Source organism: Grammomys surdaster, unplaced genomic scaffold, assembly GCF_004785775.1.
Source record: "Grammomys surdaster isolate TR1022 unplaced genomic scaffold, NIH_TR_1.0 126039, whole genome shotgun sequence".
NCBI classification, from domain to species: domain Eukaryota; kingdom Metazoa; phylum Chordata; class Mammalia; order Rodentia; family Muridae; genus Grammomys; species Grammomys surdaster.
In genome coordinates this window covers 5,271,614-5,294,800 of record NW_021620852.1, presented here as the reverse complement: position 1 = coordinate 5,294,800, position 23,187 = coordinate 5,271,614, and the positions used below count along the sequence as shown (strand labels likewise).

The following is a 23,187-nucleotide window of genomic DNA, read 5'->3' as shown; positions in this document are numbered from 1 at the left end:
CCTACCCACACAGTGACACATTTCCTCCAACAAGGCTACACCTATTCAAACAAGGCCATACCTCCTAACAGTGTCACTTCCCATGGGCCAAGCATATTCAAATCACCACGGCTAGTTTTGGCTACCAAGTTGGCACAGCTTAGATGCACCTGAGAAATGATGTTCAATTGAAGGATTGCCTAGGTCACCCTGAACTGTGCACATGTTTTGGGTGATCTTCATGATTCTTAATTGACACAGAAAAGTCCAGCCATCTGAGTGGCCATCATTTCCTGGGCAGGAAATAATGGGATACAGAGTAAAGCAAGCTAACCATGAACCTGACACAACTAGAAAGCAGTGTTCTTCCATAATTTCTACTTAATGTCCTTTTTTGAGTTTATGCTTTGGCTTTCTGCAACGACGGACTCTAACCTCTAAGCTGAAATGAAAACTTTTCCTCCCTGAATTGCTTTTGTTCAACCTGTTTCATCACAGCAAGAAAATAAACATAGGATCATAAATTAATTAATGTAGTGGGATATTCCCCCCACACACTACATTTTACAATAAATTCAGTAACTTGGAAGGAGCTAATGTGAGAGCAGAGGAGAGGAAGAGGAGAAGGAGCTAGGATGAAGAAGAAAGAGGTAGGAGCCATAGAGAACCATGTTTGTGTCCAGATGGTTCTGGGTAACATTTATATCATAAGGCTAGATATTGGGTTACATCTCTAATTATATGGGTATCTTGTCTATTGAGCATTTCTAATTATATAAAGCCTTTGGATAATATTAAGCATTAGTCTCATTTCTAGGGGGTACTGCATGGATTGCATGATGGTCTGGGCTCATCCCAGCCTTGTGGAGACAGTGTGGGAGATTGACAGAGCCATCTCCCACACTGGTGACTTGTGGGTAGCAGGGCTGGTGTCTCTGAGCATAGCAGTGGTGAGAACATGCTGCTGCAGCTCATGGCCTCAGGCCTAGCTTAGTTGGGAACATGGTGGCTCCTTAACACAAGACAGATTGGGTGCTGCCGCTTTAAAAATTACCTTTAACAAATTAACGTATTTAGCTTTATGATGACATTGGAGGAATGTTCAGCAGAGAATACAACATCTCAACTAAATCCTGTAAAGTAAAAAACAATTCATTGAAAAATATCAGTAAACCTTGAATATCACTTGAGAGAATACCTAATTGAAACATGTAATTTATTAATAAACTTTAAGTAGCAATCATCTCTGCTCATCATGTAACTTGAACACATAAATTTCCCATGAACCAACAGGACCTAGGGTTCAGTATTACACTTGGTCAAAACCTTAAACCTGTGGTTATGCTCTATGATTCTCCCATATCACTAGTAAGTTCATCAGTAGAAGAAGTATAATTGTTATTTTAATGAATGACAGATAATCTAAATGTCATTTTTATTAGTCATATGAAATTGTCATCTCAGAAGCTTACTGTTGAATAAGCTCACCCTTTCTAGTTCATTCTAAACTATGGCTGGTGGTTCAACTCAGCTTTCTGGCTCAAACTCCTCTCCCAGCTGACTCTTTTTCTCTGTATCTCTTTCTTTGTTTCTCTCTGTCTCTCAATCTTTCTTTGTGGATATTTGACCCCTTCTGATCAGACCTTCAAATTTTAATATTTTTACTTTGTATTATATGCTAAATAAATGTTACAATGATTGTAAATTTCTTTATTTTAGTTTTTTATTGTTTTACACTCCAGATTTTATTCCCCCATCCATCTTCTTACTGTTACACATCCCATACCTCCTTCCCACTCCCCTGTCTCCACAAGGATGTCCCCACTACCCAACCCTCCAACCAACCAGTTCCCTAAAGGAATATCTTCTACAGATTCAAACGATATTTGTAATTTCATTATCAAAAAGCATATGTAAGCCAGGTGGTAGTGGTACACGCCTTTAATCCCAGCACTTGGGAGGCACAGGCAGGCGGATTTCTGAGTTCGAGAGTTCGAGGCTAGCCTGGTCTACAGACTGAGTTCCAGGACAGCCAGGGCTACACAGAGAAACCCTGTCTCGAATAACCAAACCCCCCAAAAAAGTATTTTAATTACTTAAAATTAAAATTAGTTAATATCTAAAATAGAAGTGACTAAATTTATAAATAGTTTATACAAACACTATCTGTTTAAAGAAAAGCAACTCTTATATTCTACTGGTGTTGTAAACTTCTAAATGTGTTATATTTTTCTACTTTATGATACAGATAATTCTGTTTATTTTAAACAAGAAACATGTCATGCCATAAAATTGGAACTCCTTGGAAGAATGATGTATGTTAATTTGATGATATTACAAGCTTCCAACCAGGGATTGCTTTTCAGGTTTTCAGTATTAACCCATTTCAATGAGACATTTTATACAGTTCCAAATGCTAGACAAAGAAATCTAGAACATACTTATTTTCTCTGAACTGAAATTCAGAATCATGCAATAAAGCCAGTTTTCACTTACCTAAGGTGAGTTACTGCATACAATTAGATCACACCCCACTTTTGATACAGATAATAAGTATATAACTTATATGCAATAATATATCTTGCAACTTACACCATGTGAAAAGTTACTTTCTCCAAAAATATTTACATTTATCATTTATATAAATATCTAGTTACAGCCGGGCAGTGGTGGGGCATGCCTTTAATCGCAGCACTTGAGAGGCAGAGGCAGGTGGATTTCTGAGTTTGAGACCAGCCTGGTCTACAGAGTGAGTTCCAAGACAGCCAGGGCTACACAGAGAAACCCTGTCTCGAAAAACAAACCAAACCAAACAAAACAAAACAAAAATCTAGTTAGGACTCTAATGATTTCCTATCAGATGGCATCTCATTAGCATACATTATAGTAGTATTTCTGGTTTGAGTTTTGAAGTAAGGTTCATAAAGCTCATTTACATTTTAAGCTATGAACCAGAATTTGATTGCGTCACAAATGTTACAACTTATTGTCTAATTAAAATGTTAATAATTTTGCTTTTTAGGGAATTAATACATCTAATCTTATGTTACAGTAATAGTACTGTTAATGCTTGTTTCTAAAAGTAAAAAATGTGTTAATGAAGAAAATGGATAATATAAAATATTTCTATATGGCTGTTATTCATAAAGCCTCATAGTAATGTAGGCCAGAAGGGTTAGTTAAGGATGTGGCATTGATTTAGCACAAGTGAAAGGTTAATATGTATTTTACTAAATTGATAATAATTGAACACTGGAGGGATGCTATACTCTCCATTCATTAGATTATTATTTTCAGAATAGCTATATACTAATTACTGGAACTACTGGTTAATTTGTTTAAGTGACTATGACTTGACGTTTTAATAGCACAAATTCAAAAATAAAATTTGTTTAGGTTCATGAAGTTATTAATGTTAAAGCAGTATTTCATAAGAGTTCCATATACAGTTTTGAACTTTTAAAATATGTATTTTTAGTATGTGTTTGTATGCATGTGTGTGCATGTGATGGGGTCGCAAATTTTACAGCTCATTACAGATGCCATAAGACTAGTTGCTGAAATTGAATCAGGGTTGCCTTGTGTGAATAAAAAAAATGTCTTTCTATACTAAGCCATGTCTCTGGCTCCCAAACTGATTTTCTATAGTGTTTTTCTATTGAGAAAGCTAAATTTCTAGAATCTTTAGTGAAATATTGTGAAGCATCTAAATAGATACATTTAAAGTCATGTCTATTTCTTTAGCTTGAGTGCCTATAATGTACAAATGGAAGCCTAATTTTGACCTATATACCTATGTATACAAAGAATCCTATAAGAGATTTCTCAGTGGATAGAAACCAAATTTCAAAGTTGATTTCAGAACCATGACTATTAGACTTTCTGTAATAATGATGTCTTCTATCTTTGTTCTTTATGTGGTCATCACTATTTGATTCTTAAATACATCATATTCATATGGTGGAACTCATTTAAGGTATAACTGACAGGGTAAAAAAAATCTCCATTTAACATCCTGACATGTCTCAATATGCTGGCAACAGTATACAGTATTTCTACATTAGTACTTTTATTTTAGAGTTCAAATATTTGTTTCTCCTAAGAAGAGACACAACAGAGAAAGGAACCATGTTGTTGTTTTGTTTCGTTCTTGTTTTATTTATTTATTTATTCATGTATTTATGTGTTTATTTTACATTTTAGTATCAGATTTTCTCTCCTCCTCTTCTCAAAGCTACTCCCCCATCCTCCCTCTCTCTTTCTCTGAGAAGGGGGAAGCTCCACTGAGTATCAGCCTCCCCACATTGGCACATCTGTCACTACAGAACTAGGCATTTCCTCTCTCACTGAGGCCAGACAAGGCAGTCCAGTTAGGGAAATGAGATCCACAGACAGGCAACAAATTCAGGGACAGCCTCTGCTCCAGTTGTTGAGGGTTGTGTATGAAGACCAAGCTGGTCATCTGCTACATGTATGGGATCTAGGAGTAGTCCATGCTTGCTCTTTGGTTGATGGTTCAGTGGTGCAGGTTAGTTGACTATGTTGGCCTTCCTGTGGAGTCTTTATCCTCTTTGGGTGTTGTTTTTAACAAAATCTCAATCATTTGATTCTATCATTGAAGACTAAGGAGCCAGACACTGTGATGAAATCCTGCTAGCTCAGAGAGGAAGATAAAGCATCCAGTTGACCTTTCTCCTCAGCTGCCATGCCAAGTGGAAGTTTTCCTCTCCATGCCTTCTCAATAACCCTTCAACTGAACGTCCCACCCATCTACTTCCTTTGGCTCAATGGTCCTGACTTCCTTTTACTATTTATAGTTTTCTTTCCTGTGTTCACTTTCTGTCAACTAATTACTTGAATTGCCTCGGCCTATGGTTGACTTTTTTTTTTTTTAATCCAGTTTACTGAAAGCTCTTGGATTAAAGGTGTGTGGTAGGGCTGAGCCACACCACAACTGGAATCAAGTTTTCCCAGGGTTCGCAGTGCAATGAAATATCCTTCAATATTTCCCATTTATTGTGTAAATAAAAAGGAAAAAGTTTAGCTCTATCGCAGTAACACTAGTTACAATAATGAAGCTATTTCTGTCATGGTTTCTACAGTATCTAATTTGGTTTTATTTGCAGTTTTAGGATTAAGTATTTTCGAGTTCAAAGTTGGGTAAAATGTTCATCTCTGTATCTTATGAACTCAGAAATTTGATTGTCTTAGGCAGTTTGTAATCCTAAGCTGATCTTTAGGTCGTGTTTGTCAGCTGAGTGGAAATCCTGGCTAGGTAGAACAGAGCAGTCAAGCTAAAGCTGTCCACTGTGATAGAAGAGGCATGGGATAGTTTTACCCAGTGGTACCATTACCACAATCCACATGGATTTGTCGTTGCAGGACCTCATCATCTACTTGGAGACCTCAAAGTTTAGTTAGGAATTCCATTCAGTAGCTCTCAGAAAAGTTTGAGGCTCATAATCTATTTAATACATCTGAAGTACACGAACTTCTTTCTGAGTTACCTGCTTCACGCTTAAACCTGAAAACATTTACAGGAAGCAAGATGAAGCTTATTTCTTGAATTAGTTATTATTCTGTATGACTAGTAGTACCAAGACAGAATATACATATACATACACATACACACACACACACACACACACACACACATATATATATATATATATATATATATATATATATATATAAAATTTTATACTTTAAGGAAAGTTTTAGAGTCATATGATTTCCAAAAATTTATGCAATTTGTGGCAATAGAATAGTTCCTTATTATTTTTTTTCCTCAGTTCCATACAAGGTGTTTCTTTTGATATAAGACAAAGGTTTTGCATTTTCCTTTAACAAGCACATGTAGCTTGAACAGATAGTAAGTAGCTAGAAACAAGGAATATTTGCATATTCATATATACTGAAATAGATTGGTGATTTTCAAAAATCTCAGAGTTCCACAGGCTATAGCATTTATAAATATTTTTGGTTACTGTTTGTGACTTTTATGACAATGAGACATGTCAGCTACTGGCAAAGATGATATTGGGCATTTGAAGAATTGCCACATGGAGTTTACTTTAAATGTGGTGAGGCTAGCCAGAGGGCAAAAATCTGTCCTTGCCTCAACTGCTGATAGTATGATGTCTAGGCTTTAGACAAGCAGAACATAAAGAAAATCGTGTCCCAAATTCTGCTAGAACAAGATAGATAAGTACATCTATCAAAATTCCTACTTCACAAAAGAATTTTTCAGATATTCTGGGACAGTATGCCAAAGAGATGGATGCACTGAATTTGCAGGAGAATCTTGGGTGATTATACAGGAAGCCAGAGATCTCTGTCATTATTAAAGTTTTGGAAGCTGTTTGCCTGAACTTCCTCTATACTCAGTTCCTTCTCTGGACTCTGGTAGGGTTGAACACAAAATAGTTATAGTCTCACATATAAGTTTAAGATTTAAAAAAATATTTTTAAGTCTAAGAACATGTTTTACCTAGGCAAGGCAAATTATGATTGGAAGTGATTTAGGTACAGATAGGACAGATAGTCCACCATTTTCTCCAACTTTGCCAAATACAGATAGCCTGTACATTGTGAATGTAATTCTTACCAGATCACATATAGTTATTGATATTAGAGAAAATATCTTTTATTTAGATAAACAGGAAGAAATGTTGCAGGATATCTGATCATACTATGAACCACAAGACTGTATACTAGAAAAATCCTTTCTCCTTGTTGTGGTGTGTCTCAGCCCTAGGATAAGAGCTTTTACTTATAAACAAGAACAAATAAAGTCAATCATAGGTCAGTAGTTGGATCAAGTAACTAATTGACAGTGAATGGACATAGACAAAAAAAAAGAATCAGAAGAAGTCAGGAGGATTGAAAGGGAGATTCACAGGAAATAGAAAGGAGGAATATTCAGTTTGATGAGTTTATAAGAAAATGTGGAGAACATGTTCTTTCCTTTTAGAATGTTGTTGGAAGGGGAAAGTCAGCTGGGTGCTTTCCCTACCTCTTTGAGCTAGCAGGCTTTTACCCAGAATCTAGCTCCTGTGTATTCATTTGGGAAAACCAAAGAAATGGAACTGTGTTTTACAAACAACTAAGATACATCCGAATGCCAAATTTCATTTCTTTGCTACCTTTTGGGTTACTTCTTGTAGGTAATGGAGTATGATTATTTAAAAAAACTAAACCAAACCAAAACTAACAAAAACAAAACAAATACACATAAGATATTTCCTATAATTAATTTACTGTTTGTTGATTAGTGAGGAAAAAATCTTTCTTTAAACCTTTGTTAATATGGTGTTTCTTATGAAATTCTGAGGCTTCTAGCACGTTTTCATTAATAGCTGATCAATTTCATCACTACCTTGTGTTAGAGGGGCAGGTAGATTAATATGGGATCCGATATATGTTATATAGAATGCATGGTTTCTATTTCTGATTACTAGTAGTTGAACAAATAGCAAAGTTAATTCTGAATCATCTGAAATAAGTTCACTTGTTTTAATATGTAAAACAACTCTTTCTGCATACCGACAGTCTGTAGCTATATTAAGTGATTCAGAAAAATCTAATAATATGATAAGAATGACATACAGCTCTGGTTTTTTAAATGAATCATAAGGACTTTGAGCCACTTAGTTTTCACGATTTATAGCCAATCTTTTCAGATTTATTTACATCGGTATAAAATGTAAAGGCTTCAGAAATTGGTGTCCTTTTTACTATGTGAAGGAGAATCCAATTAGTTCTTTATACAAGCTGAGGTCTCCTACTTTTGTGATATTGTAGTTAGTCTCACCAAAAAAATTACTGCAAGCTCTTTGCCAATGATCATTTTCTGTCCATAATGAGTCTACTTCAGCATTAGTAAGTAGTACCACAATTTCTGCTGTATCTATTCCTGCTAACCAATGAAGTTTCATTTTTCCTTTCAGAATCAATTCAAACTTTTTTTTTTCTACATAGAATTTTTTATTCTGTTTTGTGCTAAAAATATCTACTCTGGGGTATTATCTTCTTTTTGTAGAATAATTCGTCTGGGAGAATGGGAAGCGTGCATAATATCCAAAATATCATCCAACTTTGCATCCAAAGGATCCACATGTGTATCCTGTAATCTCTTTTCTATCAGATCTAATATCTCTCAGCCTCAGCTGTTAACTTTCTTGAACTATTTAAGTCCTAATAACCTGCTCTTGAGTAGTTAATCTAGTGGTGGACTATAGCCAATGAGTATATCCCAGACATTTTTAAAAGTCAGTAAGTGTTTATAATTGATCTCTCCTGATTTGTACTTTCTATGTAAGAATTTCTGTTAACTAATCTTATATCCTAGATAATTGATAGAATTTTCCTCTGTTTTTTTCAGAAGGAAATTGTAATTCACAGCAAGGCAAAATTCCTTTTACTTCATCAAACATTTTTTTCCTCAAGGATGTTTGCATCTTAATCATCGAGTAAGATTTGATTCATATAATGATACATTTTAGATTAAAGAAACTAATTATGAACTATTTCTAGCTGCTGTTGTACAAAATATTGACAGAAAGTTTAGCTTTCCTTGTGGAAGAACTTTCCTATAATACCTTTTAACATGTTGAACATTTTTATAATTAGATAATAAGAAAATAATATAATATAAAAATAATATAAAAGCAAATTCTTCTTTATCCTATTCTTGTAAAGATATAGTTTTTAAAAAGCAGTCTTTTAAACCAATCACTATAATAAACCATCCCTTAGAAGGTAGGAGAATCCAGATTGTAAAGAGCTTATTGGTTAAATTACCTCATTTGTAGCTCTTAAATCTGCTAACATCCTCCATTTTTTAGATTCTTTTGATGACAAATAAAGAAAATTTCCAAGGAATAGTTGATTCGTCAATATGTGGAACATCTAGGAAGTCCTGCACCAGCTCTCCTATTGCCTATAATTTTTCTGATATCAAAGGCCATTGTTCTACCCACACAGATTTGTCAGTTAACCATTTTAAAGGTAAGGCAACTGGTACCTTTGAAAGAGGAACAGTTGTTATGTCCTGCTTATATACAAACTGAATAATCTGTGACTGTGCTTGATAATATCTTTCAATATTTTTCTCCATAGCATTCCTTATTTTATGATTGGTTTCTGACATTAAAGACATGCTAATCTGTTTTTCTCATTGCTGCAACAATCAGATCCCCATAAATTCATGGCTGTACTAGCCACATATGGCTTTAATTTTCCTATTTGTCTTTTTAGCCCTATAACTTTGCATTTTGTTTTATCTGAGATAAAGCTCCCATCCCATTTGGTAAAATCATTTGGTACATTTGTCCATGTGTCTAATAAACCTTCTGTTTCAATGCCATTTGTTTGCATTTTTCTGCTTTCATCTCTGATAATTTATAGAAGTTTTCCAGAATACTTGATTTTTGTTCTCTCCTGAATTTTTTGTCTTTTTTACTGAAGCGTTTCTGTCATATATCCAGAGCAGTGGATTTTTTTTAATTGCTCTGTGGGTGAGTTTCTCCAAAATTGAAAGAGAAGGGGAAAAATTCTACAAAATTTAATGTTAGGTCCTCTGGGAATCCCCCTAGGGCATTTCATGATAGTGAAGGATTACCTTGACTTTCTCTTGTTGATCTGTATTCATTAGTCTAATTCTGGCCTTTGCCACACCTTCTGCATATTACAGGAAACTGGGGCCACCTTTTTGTATTATTACTAGAAAAAAAAATTGTTTCTAGAAATGCCTTGCCTACAGTCCTATCAAATGACCTTATTTACTACAATTAAAACATCTAGCATTTATATTTTCCTTAAAACTTTGAGAAATGGTCTCTCCTATCAGAAAAGGATCATAAATTTGAGATCTAATATCAGCCATATTTCTAATCTATTCATGTATTGGTGCTGATCTTGACTTTAAAGGTCTAATCACTCCTCTTCATTCTGATTTAGCATTTTCAAAAGCCAAAGATTTGATTAATATTTGTCAGACATCTGAAACTCTATTCTATTTACTATTCTATATACTATTCTATTTACACATTAAGTCTATCTCTGCAAAAACAATTAGTGAAGGCTGCTTTTAGCTGTTGTATAATTTTAGTAAATGACAGAACTCTCCCTTTGTAACTAAGCATATTGTCATTCACTGTTAACTGATCCTGGGAAATAGTAATACCTTTAGTCATTCTTTGTTGTTCATCTTTCTACCATGTTCATCATTATAACCGAGAACCAGCTTCCACTATTGCTCTTGATAAATCTTTTCAGTTTTAGAGGTAATTCTGTTCTGAGTTGCCCATCTGTTTCACAAAGGGTGATTTATATTCTAGCCATATATTATATAATTATATATTTCCATTTATAGGAGATTATGGTGTTGCCTCTGTTGTCTTTTATGTTGTATACCTTTTTGTGTTCAGTTAGCTATAAGAAGTTTTAATTTTTTTCCCTCAGTTCTGTTGTTTCCAATTTATGTGTTCTTAACGAAATTCATATTTAAAACCAAAGTCAATTCTTCAAGTTTCATTTTCTTACCAAAATACATATTTGCATTTAGAAAGTTCTATTGCTAGCAAACACCTACGGGTTAATATTTTCTTTCCATCCTCCAATTTTCTAAAAGCTTTACCAAATGTTACAAAGCTGAAATAAGTTTAATTTCTTTGACATTTGTATGTGAAATACAATGCTTGAACAGATCTTAAAGTTACATAAAGAGAAACATTAAAAAATGTTAAAATACTTTGCTTTCTCATTAACAGAATATTAATAAATATCAAAATAACTTGCTGCTTATAAGTAAATGTAAAGACATTTTATAAGTTTTTGCATGAATTTAAAAATAAAATTTTATGTAAATCACAGAAATGTAAATTGATATCCTATAGTAAAATGAACTATATAATTTATATCACACAGCGTTACATGTTACATATTGAAATTTTACATAAACTATCATACTAACATGTACTTGTTCCAGGATAATTTCAATATAAATTTGAGATTAGTACTTATTTGAATGTGAATTTGATGTATTCTTTTACCCATATAAAAGTGTAGATTTCATTTGTTGTTTTACAGAAACATACAAATTATTCAGACTCTACATATTAATAATTATGCATTTTTTATATAATGGCATATCTATACTGACAGAATCATACATGTGTAATTTGTACCAATGCAACTTAATTCCTCCTACTTTAATTCCAGTATTTTATTTTAGGCAATTCAGACAGTCCGTTAACATTCTTGATTTCACAGTGGTTCACAGACCTTCTCTGGGTGATGGAGATAGATGAAAATGAGTCTAATTTATTTGACATTTAGATAGCATTTAATTTTCTGGAGTGCTTATAATTATTCTGTATTGACATAAGATTTTAAATATCCATAGTCTCAAAGTAGTAATATTGCTGAATAGTATGTCTTACAGATGTGAATAGAAGGACATGCAGTGATTAAAACAATGTATGTAGACAGAAATGTGCATAAACCAACTGCATAATTACTCATTGTTTTGTAGCAATTTTAAGTCTATAATGTAAAACTAACCATACACATTTGTAATTCTCAGTGTCCTTGGCCTTTCTAGAGTAATGGGGCTTAGATGAATGTTCCCAGTTTCTCATTCATTGTGTTTAAACTCCTGCTAAAGTATGAATGGAGTGAAAACATTGAGAGAAAAAAAGGCAGTGAGTTTTTAGAAGTAGGACCTAATCACTTACTGTCAAAGAAGTTTCCCAGCAGACAAATTCAAGAAGCTCTGAATGCTGCTATGGTGAGATAACCATATCAGGGCTGCAGACTGTGCTGCATTAAAATGTTTAAGGGTTAATTTACTGCTGTGTTTGCAAAGTGTGCATTTCCTGGCAGGCACTGTGGATGAGGTGAATGAGGCCAGTTATTATGATGGGTCTGGGTCACTTGTGATTACTAATCATTAAAGAAGGGTGGTCATTAAAGAGAGACTCTTGCCCTCCAACAGAGACTGAAATGATGGCACCAGTTTCCCCAGTGATTAAATTTTACAGAATGTCACAGGAACTTTGGAGAATGATGTCCCAAGATGCAATGGTCCATTATTCGCTAAAGAATGATACCCTAGAGTCAAACAGTATGTAAACTCAAAGAGTGTTTTAGTCTGCAGAAGTCCAGCATGCTGGGTTGTCTCCTTAAGCAAGACAGAGAGGCCCCGAGGTGACCTTGCAGTCCTGATTTAAAGCACATTAGGAAATTCAAGGGTAGGTGATCTTTATCTTGCTCCATCTCTAGACATATTCCATTGGGGTGGGCATAGTGGGGAGCTGGAAACTGTTGCTGGTTGCTGAACCATTGTCTTTGCTTCAGGCTAGGTGGCTGCTAGGCAGCTTCTGATGGCAGGGCAATTTCTGACCAACTGCCTCTAGCCTGGAATTTTCTAGTAACTGGGCTTCGCTGAACTTGTCGATTTCTTAGGCCTAGTCTACTGTACTGCTAATGTGAAGCATGTCATAGAGTCAGCCTGTCTCAAGGATTATAAAACTGATCAGAGCTGGTGATGCTTCTCTGTTACACTGTTCTCATTTTGTGTATATGTGATCCTGCAATGAATTAACACAGCTTCAAATTGCTTAATTAATACCAAGTAACAATAATAAAAACTATCAAGGGATAAGATAGTTATACCTCAAAGTTGTCAAAAGGATCTACAGTTGCATTTTTTTTTCTAAAGTAAAACTGTCCCATGTGGTCAGAGCCTATTACTAGGAATAGCTGTCTGCAAAACTCAAGTTCATTGAGGGTATCTGAATAAGACCTTGGTCAGTCCTGCTGGGTTCCAGCAAGAGGCCACTGAAAGTGGTGAGGTTTTTCCTCTCAGAGGCATTCTTTTAACACTTTGGTGGTTAAGGAAGCATTTAAATTAAAATGAGTTCTATTAACATGTGAATACTCTTAAGCAGAACCAACCACATTCCCATGTTCCCACCCTTAGATTACTACCATGAATGATTTGCAAAGAATAATTAACTTTTTTTTTCCATTGAGCCGAGAATATTCCCTGACAAAATGTATTTTGACTGGGTTTCAAGAGAAGAGAAGAAAGAATCATTGTTTGATACATCAGATATAGAAAAGATGAAGATAGTGAATACTAGGCCAGCACTGCAAAAAGACAAACACTCCTTTATGTTTTTCTGGGTGGTGATAGATCTAGCTATCCACCACTGTGTGGTGCTGCTGCTTGGTGGCTGGAATACTGACCCACACATACATATCAATAATCTTCATACATTCTCTAGGTAGTTGTGTTTATTGGTTCAGTCATAAAGAATGGACAAGAGATAACAAGAAAAGTCAAGGGCTTTTTTTTTCTTTTATTACAAAGAAGGATTGGTAGGCTGAATTTGATCTTTAGCCTGTTTTTTCAAGCATAGTAGAAATACTTGCTGAAATGAAGAACCTGTTTAAAACAAAATTTTGAAACCCCCAAATCTTCTGTAGTGTATCTGAGTGAACACTATAGCTGTATATATACAGTAATGTGCATACAAAGTAAAGCTGGAAAAGAACCAAAAATTTATCACATATACACCCTTTCAAAGAAACCCTTGAAAGTGAAAAGGCAAGATTTGAGTCAGCCAGCCGTGTCCTAGAGCTGAAAGAGCAGATCATTAGCAAATCAACTCTGCTGCTTGGTACCAGTCTATTCCCATTACTGTATGTTCATCCATCCTCTGAAGCTTTTGACTCATGCACTGCAAGGGAGATTCCCAGACTCCCCTCTGATGATTGAAATTAATCCTGATGCTTTCCCACAGTCAATAATGGATGTGATGTTCCAGCATAAATGTGGCATTTTGATTAGTTCAGTCAACTCACAATAGCCTAATTAATTCTGGATGAAGTGTTAAATTTATTTCTGCATTTACATAGCGGAGGCCCAGCTTTGGATCCTAGTAAGTGTGGCCAAAAATGAGTGGTCCGCTTTCTGGTCCCAGGACCTTCATATATATTTGCTGTAAACTTTTAATGTAACACACTCTGGAAGGCTATGACACACCAATGCTAAGATCTCACTTTCAGCTAATCAGCAGTAAGTGAGACACTTGGTAAATAGCAAATTCTTAGCAGAATTATTTTAATTAAACAGTAATATTAAAGGCTTCGTTTAACATAATATGACAAAATTCTATCTTACCACATAAAAGAAACAGTATAATTTACCTTTCTGCCTGAGTGTAATTTTGAAAAGGAAAGAATTACACATAATGCATCAATTGATTATCTCCAGCGCAAGAATCTGGGATTTCCTTAGACCAATTTTAGGAATGAAGCAACACAGGATCAAATTCCTTAGCTACTTTCTCCTGACAGAAATTGTTTCCCAAATGGATACTAGATTTTTCAAAACCATTGTCAATCCTTGTAACTAATATTTATGATTTGTTAAATTGAATGCCATTGTAGTGGATAAAACTCTAGGATGAGGTGAATTCCAATTAGATTATAATAAAAATTTTAAAGCATCCTGTGTTATTATTCTTATTGTCCTGACCAAATGCTTGACAGAAGCAACCTAAGGAAGGAGGGAACTATTTTGGCTCAAAATTTCAAATAAGTCTGTATGGAAAATTACCAGTAGGAGCAAAAGAGTCTGTGTCTGTGAAACCGCTAGGTAGATTATCATATTTTATAGACTGACCAAGAGAAAGATATGATTGACAAATGTAGCTTTTGAAGATCTGTCCCCAGTGGACTCTTTATCAGATAGACACCATTCTCAAAGACTCCCAAAGCTCTTCAAAGAGTGATGACAGCTCATGTTTAGACACATAAGCCTACAGGTCTATGTCACATTACAGTCACCTTGTACATCAACCATTAGACATGTTTATTCTTTCACAAATTTAGAATGTACTATCAAATTTTTTCAAATTATTTTTAAATGTTATTTTCAGGATATTTTAAAATGTAGAGTAGGGATCATTATGATATTAAGTGGTGGTTGCAAACATGAATATAATTTCAGAATAATGCCAAGAGTACCTTGTTCTACAGATTAGATTCAAAGCAGAACATCTGAAGCCAATAATCACAGGGTGAAATCTTTAATTGTGATTAATTAATGTATTTAATAATTGTGTGACTTCTACATGCAATAAATTATGAACATTAATGTATAATCCTAAGCATAGTGAGTTAATGCCTATCTCAATGCAGAAATGTATCAACTGTTCATTATTAGTAAAGTTAGCTTCAGTCTGTTTATAATTCACTTGAGACTAAACCTGGAAGTTACCTTACTAACACTTCAACATCATAATGTTCACATTAATCTTAAAAGTTTAATTATCATCTTTATTTTTGAAATGAGGGAATTTAGGGAAACAGGCAACAATCTGCTGAAAGTGCCCAGTTCACTAGAAATAAAACTAACGTAGGAGCAATACCATATTGCCCTGCTGATAATATTTTCCATGTTATTTATTCTCCATATCATTATTATTAGTAGGATTTATATTTTCCATAATGTACTTTGTGTTTGCTGATTTTTGAATATATAAGACACACACACACACACACACACACACACACACACACGAGAGAGAGAGAGAGAGAGAGAGAGAGAGAGAGAGAGAGAGAGAATGTGTGTGTATGCGTGTGTTATATGATACCTCATGCAAATGATCCTATTCTCATTCTTCCTTAACTTCTCATTCCCAGCAGTATTAGAAAGGAGGTGATTTTGTTATTATATGCTAATACTTTCTGCTATGCTTATCATCACAATACATAATACTTTCAGAATTTTGGCAGAACTAATTCTATCCTAAATTCAGTTTTAGGAAATATCCCAGATACCTCTACCTGTTCTTTAGGAAAGACAAAAAAAAATGCACTTTTTTGAGTCATTAAGATTCCTGTCCCCATGGAGTTTTGTTGTCCTTTATGCATTGCATTCATGCTAACTCATCCTAATGCCTGAAACTTGCTTCTTGGTTTTACTGCTGTAGGCATCTTTAAAACATGGGCTGAATTTGTTTGAGGAAGCTTGTCTACACAGGCAGGTTTGTCTTTGCCTTCACCTGTGAGTGGAGAAAGAATGTGTTTATATGAGTTGCACTCTTGCTTAAAGTATTTAAAACTTGCATATCTCTATATATCTCAACCATTGTTATTACTATTCATAACTGCGAGCCAGTCCTGTAGGGTCTGGGTTGGGAGCTTCTTCCCCTGATTCCATGGGCTATTGGGAACTATATTAAATCAAAGTGTGATTGGCCAAGTATCTTGAACATTTGTTCAAATCTTTTGCTATTCCTATTGATTAGTGAATAGTTTATAACCATCTGCTGGAGATCTTTATTCATATAATTTTGTTAGATTTTTGAGCAGTATATTTGATCTTCAATGACTTGTTGATTTGGTCTCTTAATAGTGCCTTTATATGGTTTAATAACATATGGTTTATAGTGCCTTTATATGATTTTATAACATTTAGAGTTCTGTGGTTGACTTAAGAAACTTTTTCCTTGACCAAGATTATGAAAATATTCAAAAGCATGCTACTCGAAGTAGGATGATTTGGTTATAATTCTTCTCCTTGTCATTTATTAAATTAAATTATTATTTTTATTCCATAAGTATGCATTGTATTTACAACATTCCCCTTCTTTTTTTCTCCTTCCACTACTATCTTAAGTTCCTTCTCAAATTTGTTTTTGTTGTTGTTTTGTTGTCTTTTAACCTCCTTTCTGCAGTTTTGAGCTTTCAGCTATGATCACTTGTGTTTTGCTAGAGGAACAGCTTCAAGGCCTAGTGGCCAACAGCTTTGCTGATTTAGCTCACCTGTCAGTCCCTCCCCAGCTCCAACTCCTCCTTCCCATCTCTCATTCCTCTCTGTTTTCTCCCACTTTCCTTTTCCTCTTTTCTTCCCCAACTATTTCAATCCTTCCTTTCTTCCATTTCCCCTTCCTCCTTTCCTTTATTCTTCTTTCCTTCTTTCCTTTCTTTTTTGTTCCTTCTTTCTTCTCTTGCTTTCTTTCTCCATCCCTCTCTCCTTCCCTCCTTCCCTCCTTCCCTCCCTCCCTCCCTTCCTTCCTTCCTTCCTTCCTTCCTTCCTTCCTTCTTTTCTTCCTTCTCTCCTTCCTTTCTTCCTCCTACCCTCCCTTCCTGCCTCCCTCCCTTCATTTCCACTTTCTTCTTCTGGAGAAATTATTTATATTTCTCAATTTAGATGTGTATAAAAATTCTGAGATGAGATTTATTTTGTATCATAACTGTACATGAATTAAGACTTTGTCTTGTTTTTACTGTTGCTGATGACATGTTGCCAAGTTTAGTATTTTGTTTAGTATTAAACAGGCAATTTATACCTTTGTATAATTTATGATTTCTCTTTGTTTTATTTTTTTTATTTCACTGTAAACTTTATGGATGTGATTTTATTTAATGTCTCGTTATCTTTGCTTGAGATCTATGCAGCATCTTCAATCTACTTATTGCTAATCTTTACATTTTCAAGAAACTCAATTTCAAATATTCTCTTTGCATCATTTAATCTACTATACTTATTGTTTTACTTTCAGATTGACATAAGGTCATTTTCATTAGCTTCATCTATACTCAATGTATATCTTTATAAATTTTATGTTACAAATATGTTTTGTCATGTTTCCTACTTATTAATTCTGCATTTTGCTATCAATTGAATAAAAATTTGACCCCAGGTACAGTCCTTGCTGTTAGAGTCAGCCCTCTTCTCCTAGAACACAGGAGTGCCCTTAAGCTAGATTATGTTTGTGCTGAAGCAATGGCTAGGAGGTTAAGAGTGTGTTTTGCTGAAGTTTGGTTATGGTCACCAGGTTGATGATAATGGCCTATAAATTCAGCCTCAGTGGGGTCACATACATACTCTAGCCTCTGTAGGCACAAAGACATTCAGATACATATACACTTTCTTGTTTACTATGTTTAATTTATTCCATTTATGCAGTTGCATAAAGCCACATGATATACACTCTTTTAGCCAAAGCAAAATAAGGTTTGACTTACTCTTTTGCTTTAATTTTTATTTTATAGTGCAACCTATAATAAAAAATATTACATTTTGTATACATTCAGTCTATAATTTTATATACTTTACTGTAATAAATTAAGTGTATACCTTGGCCTGTCTAAGCCAGACTAGCATTTACTTTATTACAACTTTATTCCTTGATGAAATCATTTAAATTTCACAGTTATTTAAAATCAGAATATTGAGTCATCATAGCTCTCACATTATGAGAATAATCAATTTATTCCATCTAAGATACTTAATTATATTTTATTTGTTTCTTATTTAATTTGTTATTAGTATTTGCCACTAATTAAGTGTTTTGCTTGAGTAGAGAGAAGTAAATGTTATTAAATATAACAGTGATTAATTTTCTCTTATACTTCATTGAGATTATACATGTTATATGTATATCCAGATTATTGCCACTGTGAAACCACTGCATTTATTTGTTAGTTATGTAGCAAAATCTCCACTTAGCTTCTGGAAAGTAGATGCATAATTAATTTAAGATAGTCTTGGTGTTCAGTTCTTATTCATTAAAAATAATTAAGTCAAACTAATATCATTCTGTTTTTAGCTTCACCAAGATTTACAAGTTCTTATCTTATTCTCTATCTATCCTCATATTTTACACAAATTTCTGCTTAGTCGCTATTATAATGAATATGTCACAAATATTCCAGATATCAGTGATGTTAGAACAGATTTATCATTTGACTTTTTCTTCTGGAGTTAGGTTCCTGCTGTTTATTTATCTATATATTTATTTATGTTTTTAAACAGGTTTGTCAGATACTGATGCAGCAAGCACAGGGCCAACATGGGTCTGCACTAGGTCATCTGCATGTATATTATAGCTTTCAGTTTTGTATTTTATTGGACTCATGAGTGTGGAAATGAATGGGTCCTTGATTTTTGTGCCTTTGCTTTGGTGCTTTCCTTTTGTAAGATTTCCTTGTCTAACTTCAATCTGTTGATTTTTGTTTTATCATATTATATTATATTATATTATATTATATTATATTATATTATATTTTGACTTTTTTGTTCTTATCTCCTAGAGGTCTATTTCTTTCTAATGAGTGGCAGATAGGGAGTGGATCCAAATGGGATAGCAGGTGGAGAGGTACTGGGAGGAGGAAAGGGAGGGGAAACAGTAATCAGGACATATTGTATGAGACAAGAACCTACTTTTAATAAAATAGGGTAAAAATAAAAAAAAATGTGTGTCTGTATGCCTGTGTGTGTACACACGTTGTATGCACAGAGGACTATCTAAAATTTCAAGTGCTATACATCATGAAACATTCTTATTATTTCTGACTGATTGGAATCTGGAGGTCGTTGGTTAGCCTAGGGTGGCTAGCCAGTGTTATTGCAATTTTCAAAATCACATTTTTTTTTCTATTTCATCTAGCTCCCAAATAAATGAGACAGAGACGATAGGATTTATTTAATTGAGTTTATATTCACTATAGTTGAACAATGATTAAATTCTATTCCTCTAAACAAATCTGGCTACCTCCTAGCCCAAAACCCCAAGATATTTGCATTTTAGTATTGACCTGGTTCTCTCTGCACCAGGTGTGTTCTCTTGGTGGCTCCTGGACCATTTCCTCCTGGTGAATCCTATCTTCCTTTCTACTGACCCTGGTTGAGATCAGAAGTAGAGCCCTATTCTCTCCACTCCTCAGCCATTGGCAGATCAACTTTTCTTGACAAACAGAAAACAAATTAGAAAAGCAATGCTTCCACAACATTCAGGCAGGAAAGTTTAGAATTGCAACCAGATATGGGTGCAGAAAAAGCAGCATTTGAATAATACAAAGATAACCTTTACACAGTGCGTAATAACATTATGCTTATAAGCCACTAGCAAAGAGCCTCCTATCTGCCTGCTTAGCTCTGGAGTTAGCAAGTGCATGCTCCCCATATCTAGCTTCTCACTTGGTGCTGAAGTTCCAACACAATTTTTCTTGATTTTACACTAAGCAAGTATCTTTCTTAACCCCAAAGATAAGGACAAAAATAGATAGTAACCCACAATAAGTATGTAATTGACATGATTTTGCTTTGCTAAATTATTAGTCAGGAATAGAAAAATAAAGAGCTAGAGTGGAAATGGCGTATTTTCAGAATATTAAAAACTTGAGACCAGAGATAGCATCATCAGAATTTGACTTCTTCCCTTGGATACTAGAGAGAGCTTCTAGAAAGATGTGCCAATCATGAGACAGCAAAATGCATAACCTTTTCAAAACATTCTATGTACACTCCACACAGGTAACTTTTAGCTGAATATTACGTACGTTTGTTGTTGTTTGGGGATTTTTGTTGTTGTTTTGACCAGAGTCTCATTGTGTAGCTCAAGAAGGAATTAAAGTTCTGATTCTCTAACCTCAGTTTTCAAAGAATGGGATTCATCAAGGTGCAACACACAAGAGGATACTTGGCATCGTGTTACACATGACTTTCTTAATTTTCATTTTATTAAAATGTTTATCATTAGAGTAAAGGTATAGTCAAAAGAACTAAAATGACTGTTGTTATTACAACAAGCTGTGGTCTGAACACAAGTAGTAAAAGATGACTATACAGAATGTTATAAAAATGGGGAGGGGGATAAATGGGGAAAGGGGATTACATCTGAAATGTAAATAAAATATCCAATAAAAAAATTAAAACAAATGCTATTGTTTGTATATATATTCAAGTAAAAGCATATACAAACTATGTTTTCAGTGGTTTCCTTATAATATTTGTTTATAAGTATCAGTATATCTTATTGAGGAATAATTAAAGTGTTTATACACATGACTCAGCAAGGTAATTGCTAACTGTTTTTCAGGATTTCTGATGTAATTTCAAAAGAAGATACTGGATTGAATCTCTGTAATAAGTTCCCACTTCTTGAATAATGGGAAATAGGAAGAACCTAAACAGCAATTCTTCTTGCCTTGGAGACAAGATACTGTGTAATAGAATAGGAGTTTGCCTATTTCTGACTTCCCCAGTTACTCATGTGTAGGACGGTGCTAAATGTCACACAAATCATTTAACGTAGGCCCTTCCCATCGGCATAAGGACAATGTAGATGTCATGTTTCCCCTATTCTTTCAATGTAAAATCATGCCATTAACAGTATTGAGACTGATTATGGTACCAAACTCCAAACATCCATTTGTTGAATTGTTAAATCATACTAAAGTCACTTGTATTTCCCTTCAAGACAGATAAAGTTAAAAGAACAAAAATAAGAAAAAAAAAAGTGAACCGTAAATTGTGAGAAAGGATGAGAGGTATCAGGGGAGAAATTATAGTTACTATACCAGTTCAAATTAAAAGACATATTGGGGGCCACTCAGTCCCCATAGGAAGTGTCTAGACCCGAGCTGACAATTGTGACATTTTTAACCTGGCTCAGGCTAAGTAAGTTGAACTATAACATTCAACAACAGTGAGTCAGAATAAAAGTCTTAACATTAGGCAGGGACTACAGGGCAGATCCACGTGGGTGCAGAAATGGGAGACACATTGTCACTGGCTGGCTGTTAATTCTCATCTGGTAAGAATTGACAGAAAAGAGAAAAGCCACAGACATGTTTCAAAAAAAAAATGTGCTCATGACTCTGTATAATCCTTGATAGACACATGAGTATTAGATAAAAGACATGTTCATGCATAAAATTCAAAGACCAGAAAAAGACTGTACTGTATCAGCCCTCAGACAGAGGAAACAAACATAATGTCACTTCATTGGTATGTGATTGGTGAAATTTGGGTTTTTACTTTTTTTCTACTCTTACAATCTCCCAAATAAATCTACAGTCTTTAGAGTCAGTTTATGTGTTCCGGCTTAATGATACATCTTACGGAATCAGCTCTGCAACTGTTCTCCAAAGCTGGCCAACAATGATCTCACCTCTCATATATTATCAATCCATCAGACAATAAACAATAAACAACATCATTTTTATTTCAATACTAACGACACAGTATGTGTCGAATTGGTAGTTTAATTATTCTTTTTTCAGGTATAATCTGCCAGGCTTATTTTAACTCTCCTCCTGTTACTCATTTCACGTTTAGTTGTTCGTTTCCTCCTGAGGATGCTTATCAATCAATTAAATTGAAATGTCATTTTGACCTTTAATTTGAAACAATTTTCTCTCTTATTCATTTCACTTTTTTCTCTGTAATTCAAATTAAAAGCCAAAATCGCTGCTATTCAAAAACCTTCATACTAATTAATGCTGGAAAATAACCTACTCATCAATAAAATACTGATACGTTATCATTGCAGAGGTGATTCAGTTGAGTTTGCCTGAAGAGCAGAGAGTAAGCATTACGGCAGCCACCGTGGGACAAAGTGCTGTTCTGAGCTGTGCCATTGTGGGAACGCTGAGACCCCCTATCATATGGAAGAGGAACAACATTGTTCTAAATAATTTAGATTTGGAAGACATCAATGTGAGTATGTGAAACAGAGATGCTGTCCAGTATGTGCATTTTGCATGGTTTACTTCAGGCTCTGTGGTATCTGGGGAACAAAAGAAATACTGGATACAAAGTAGAAGAGAGTGAGATTGTATATCTACCAGTTGGTAGGTGCCCAACAGAGCAGATGTAATTACGTATATCATACATACTGATATAGGAAGATTATGTAGTTGTGAATTAGTGACAGAATATATCATCACAACATTTTTGTAAATATCTCTTTAGTTTTAAAAAGTAAATTGTCAGCCTAGTAAATTAACATTTAATAATTATTTCAGCAAACAGTTATTTAAGCTCAAACTTACATGAATGAAATTGTGCTTGTTCAGAGTTCAAGAATAAAATTTAAGACTTCCACACGTAAGACATGTGATAATGTACATGAGTGTATGTTGTATGTGTGTGTGAGAGAGTGTGTACGCATGTATGTTTAGACTTATTAGAAGTTGTTGGGGAGGAGTAATATTTAGTTACCTGAAAATATAAATTATGTTTTGTAAAATATATATTCCTTAAGTATTAAATATGTCTATTAACTTAGGAATATGTAACTGTCATTTTTTTTGTAACGGCCGTCAGGTTCTGCTACTTTGTAAAGGCCGGCCAGTTCTGCTGCTCCGGTCCGCAGGCCAGGGTCTAGCAAGAGAGAGAGT

At 34.4% G+C, this 23,187-nt stretch overlaps 1 protein-coding gene across 3 annotated transcripts in view; it reads left to right on the top strand.

The window, feature by feature from the left end:
• Window positions 1-23,187, top strand: part of Fstl5 (follistatin like 5) — a 527,925-nt gene that overhangs the window by 282,655 nt on the left and 222,083 nt on the right. For all 3 annotated transcript variants that reach the window (XM_028754928.1, XM_028754930.1, XM_028754929.1), the window contains exon 6: window positions 22,338-22,504. In XM_028754928.1, coding sequence (XP_028610761.1) covers window positions 22,338-22,504 — 167 coding nt within the window. The remainder of the gene's footprint in view (window positions 1-22,337; window positions 22,505-23,187) is intronic.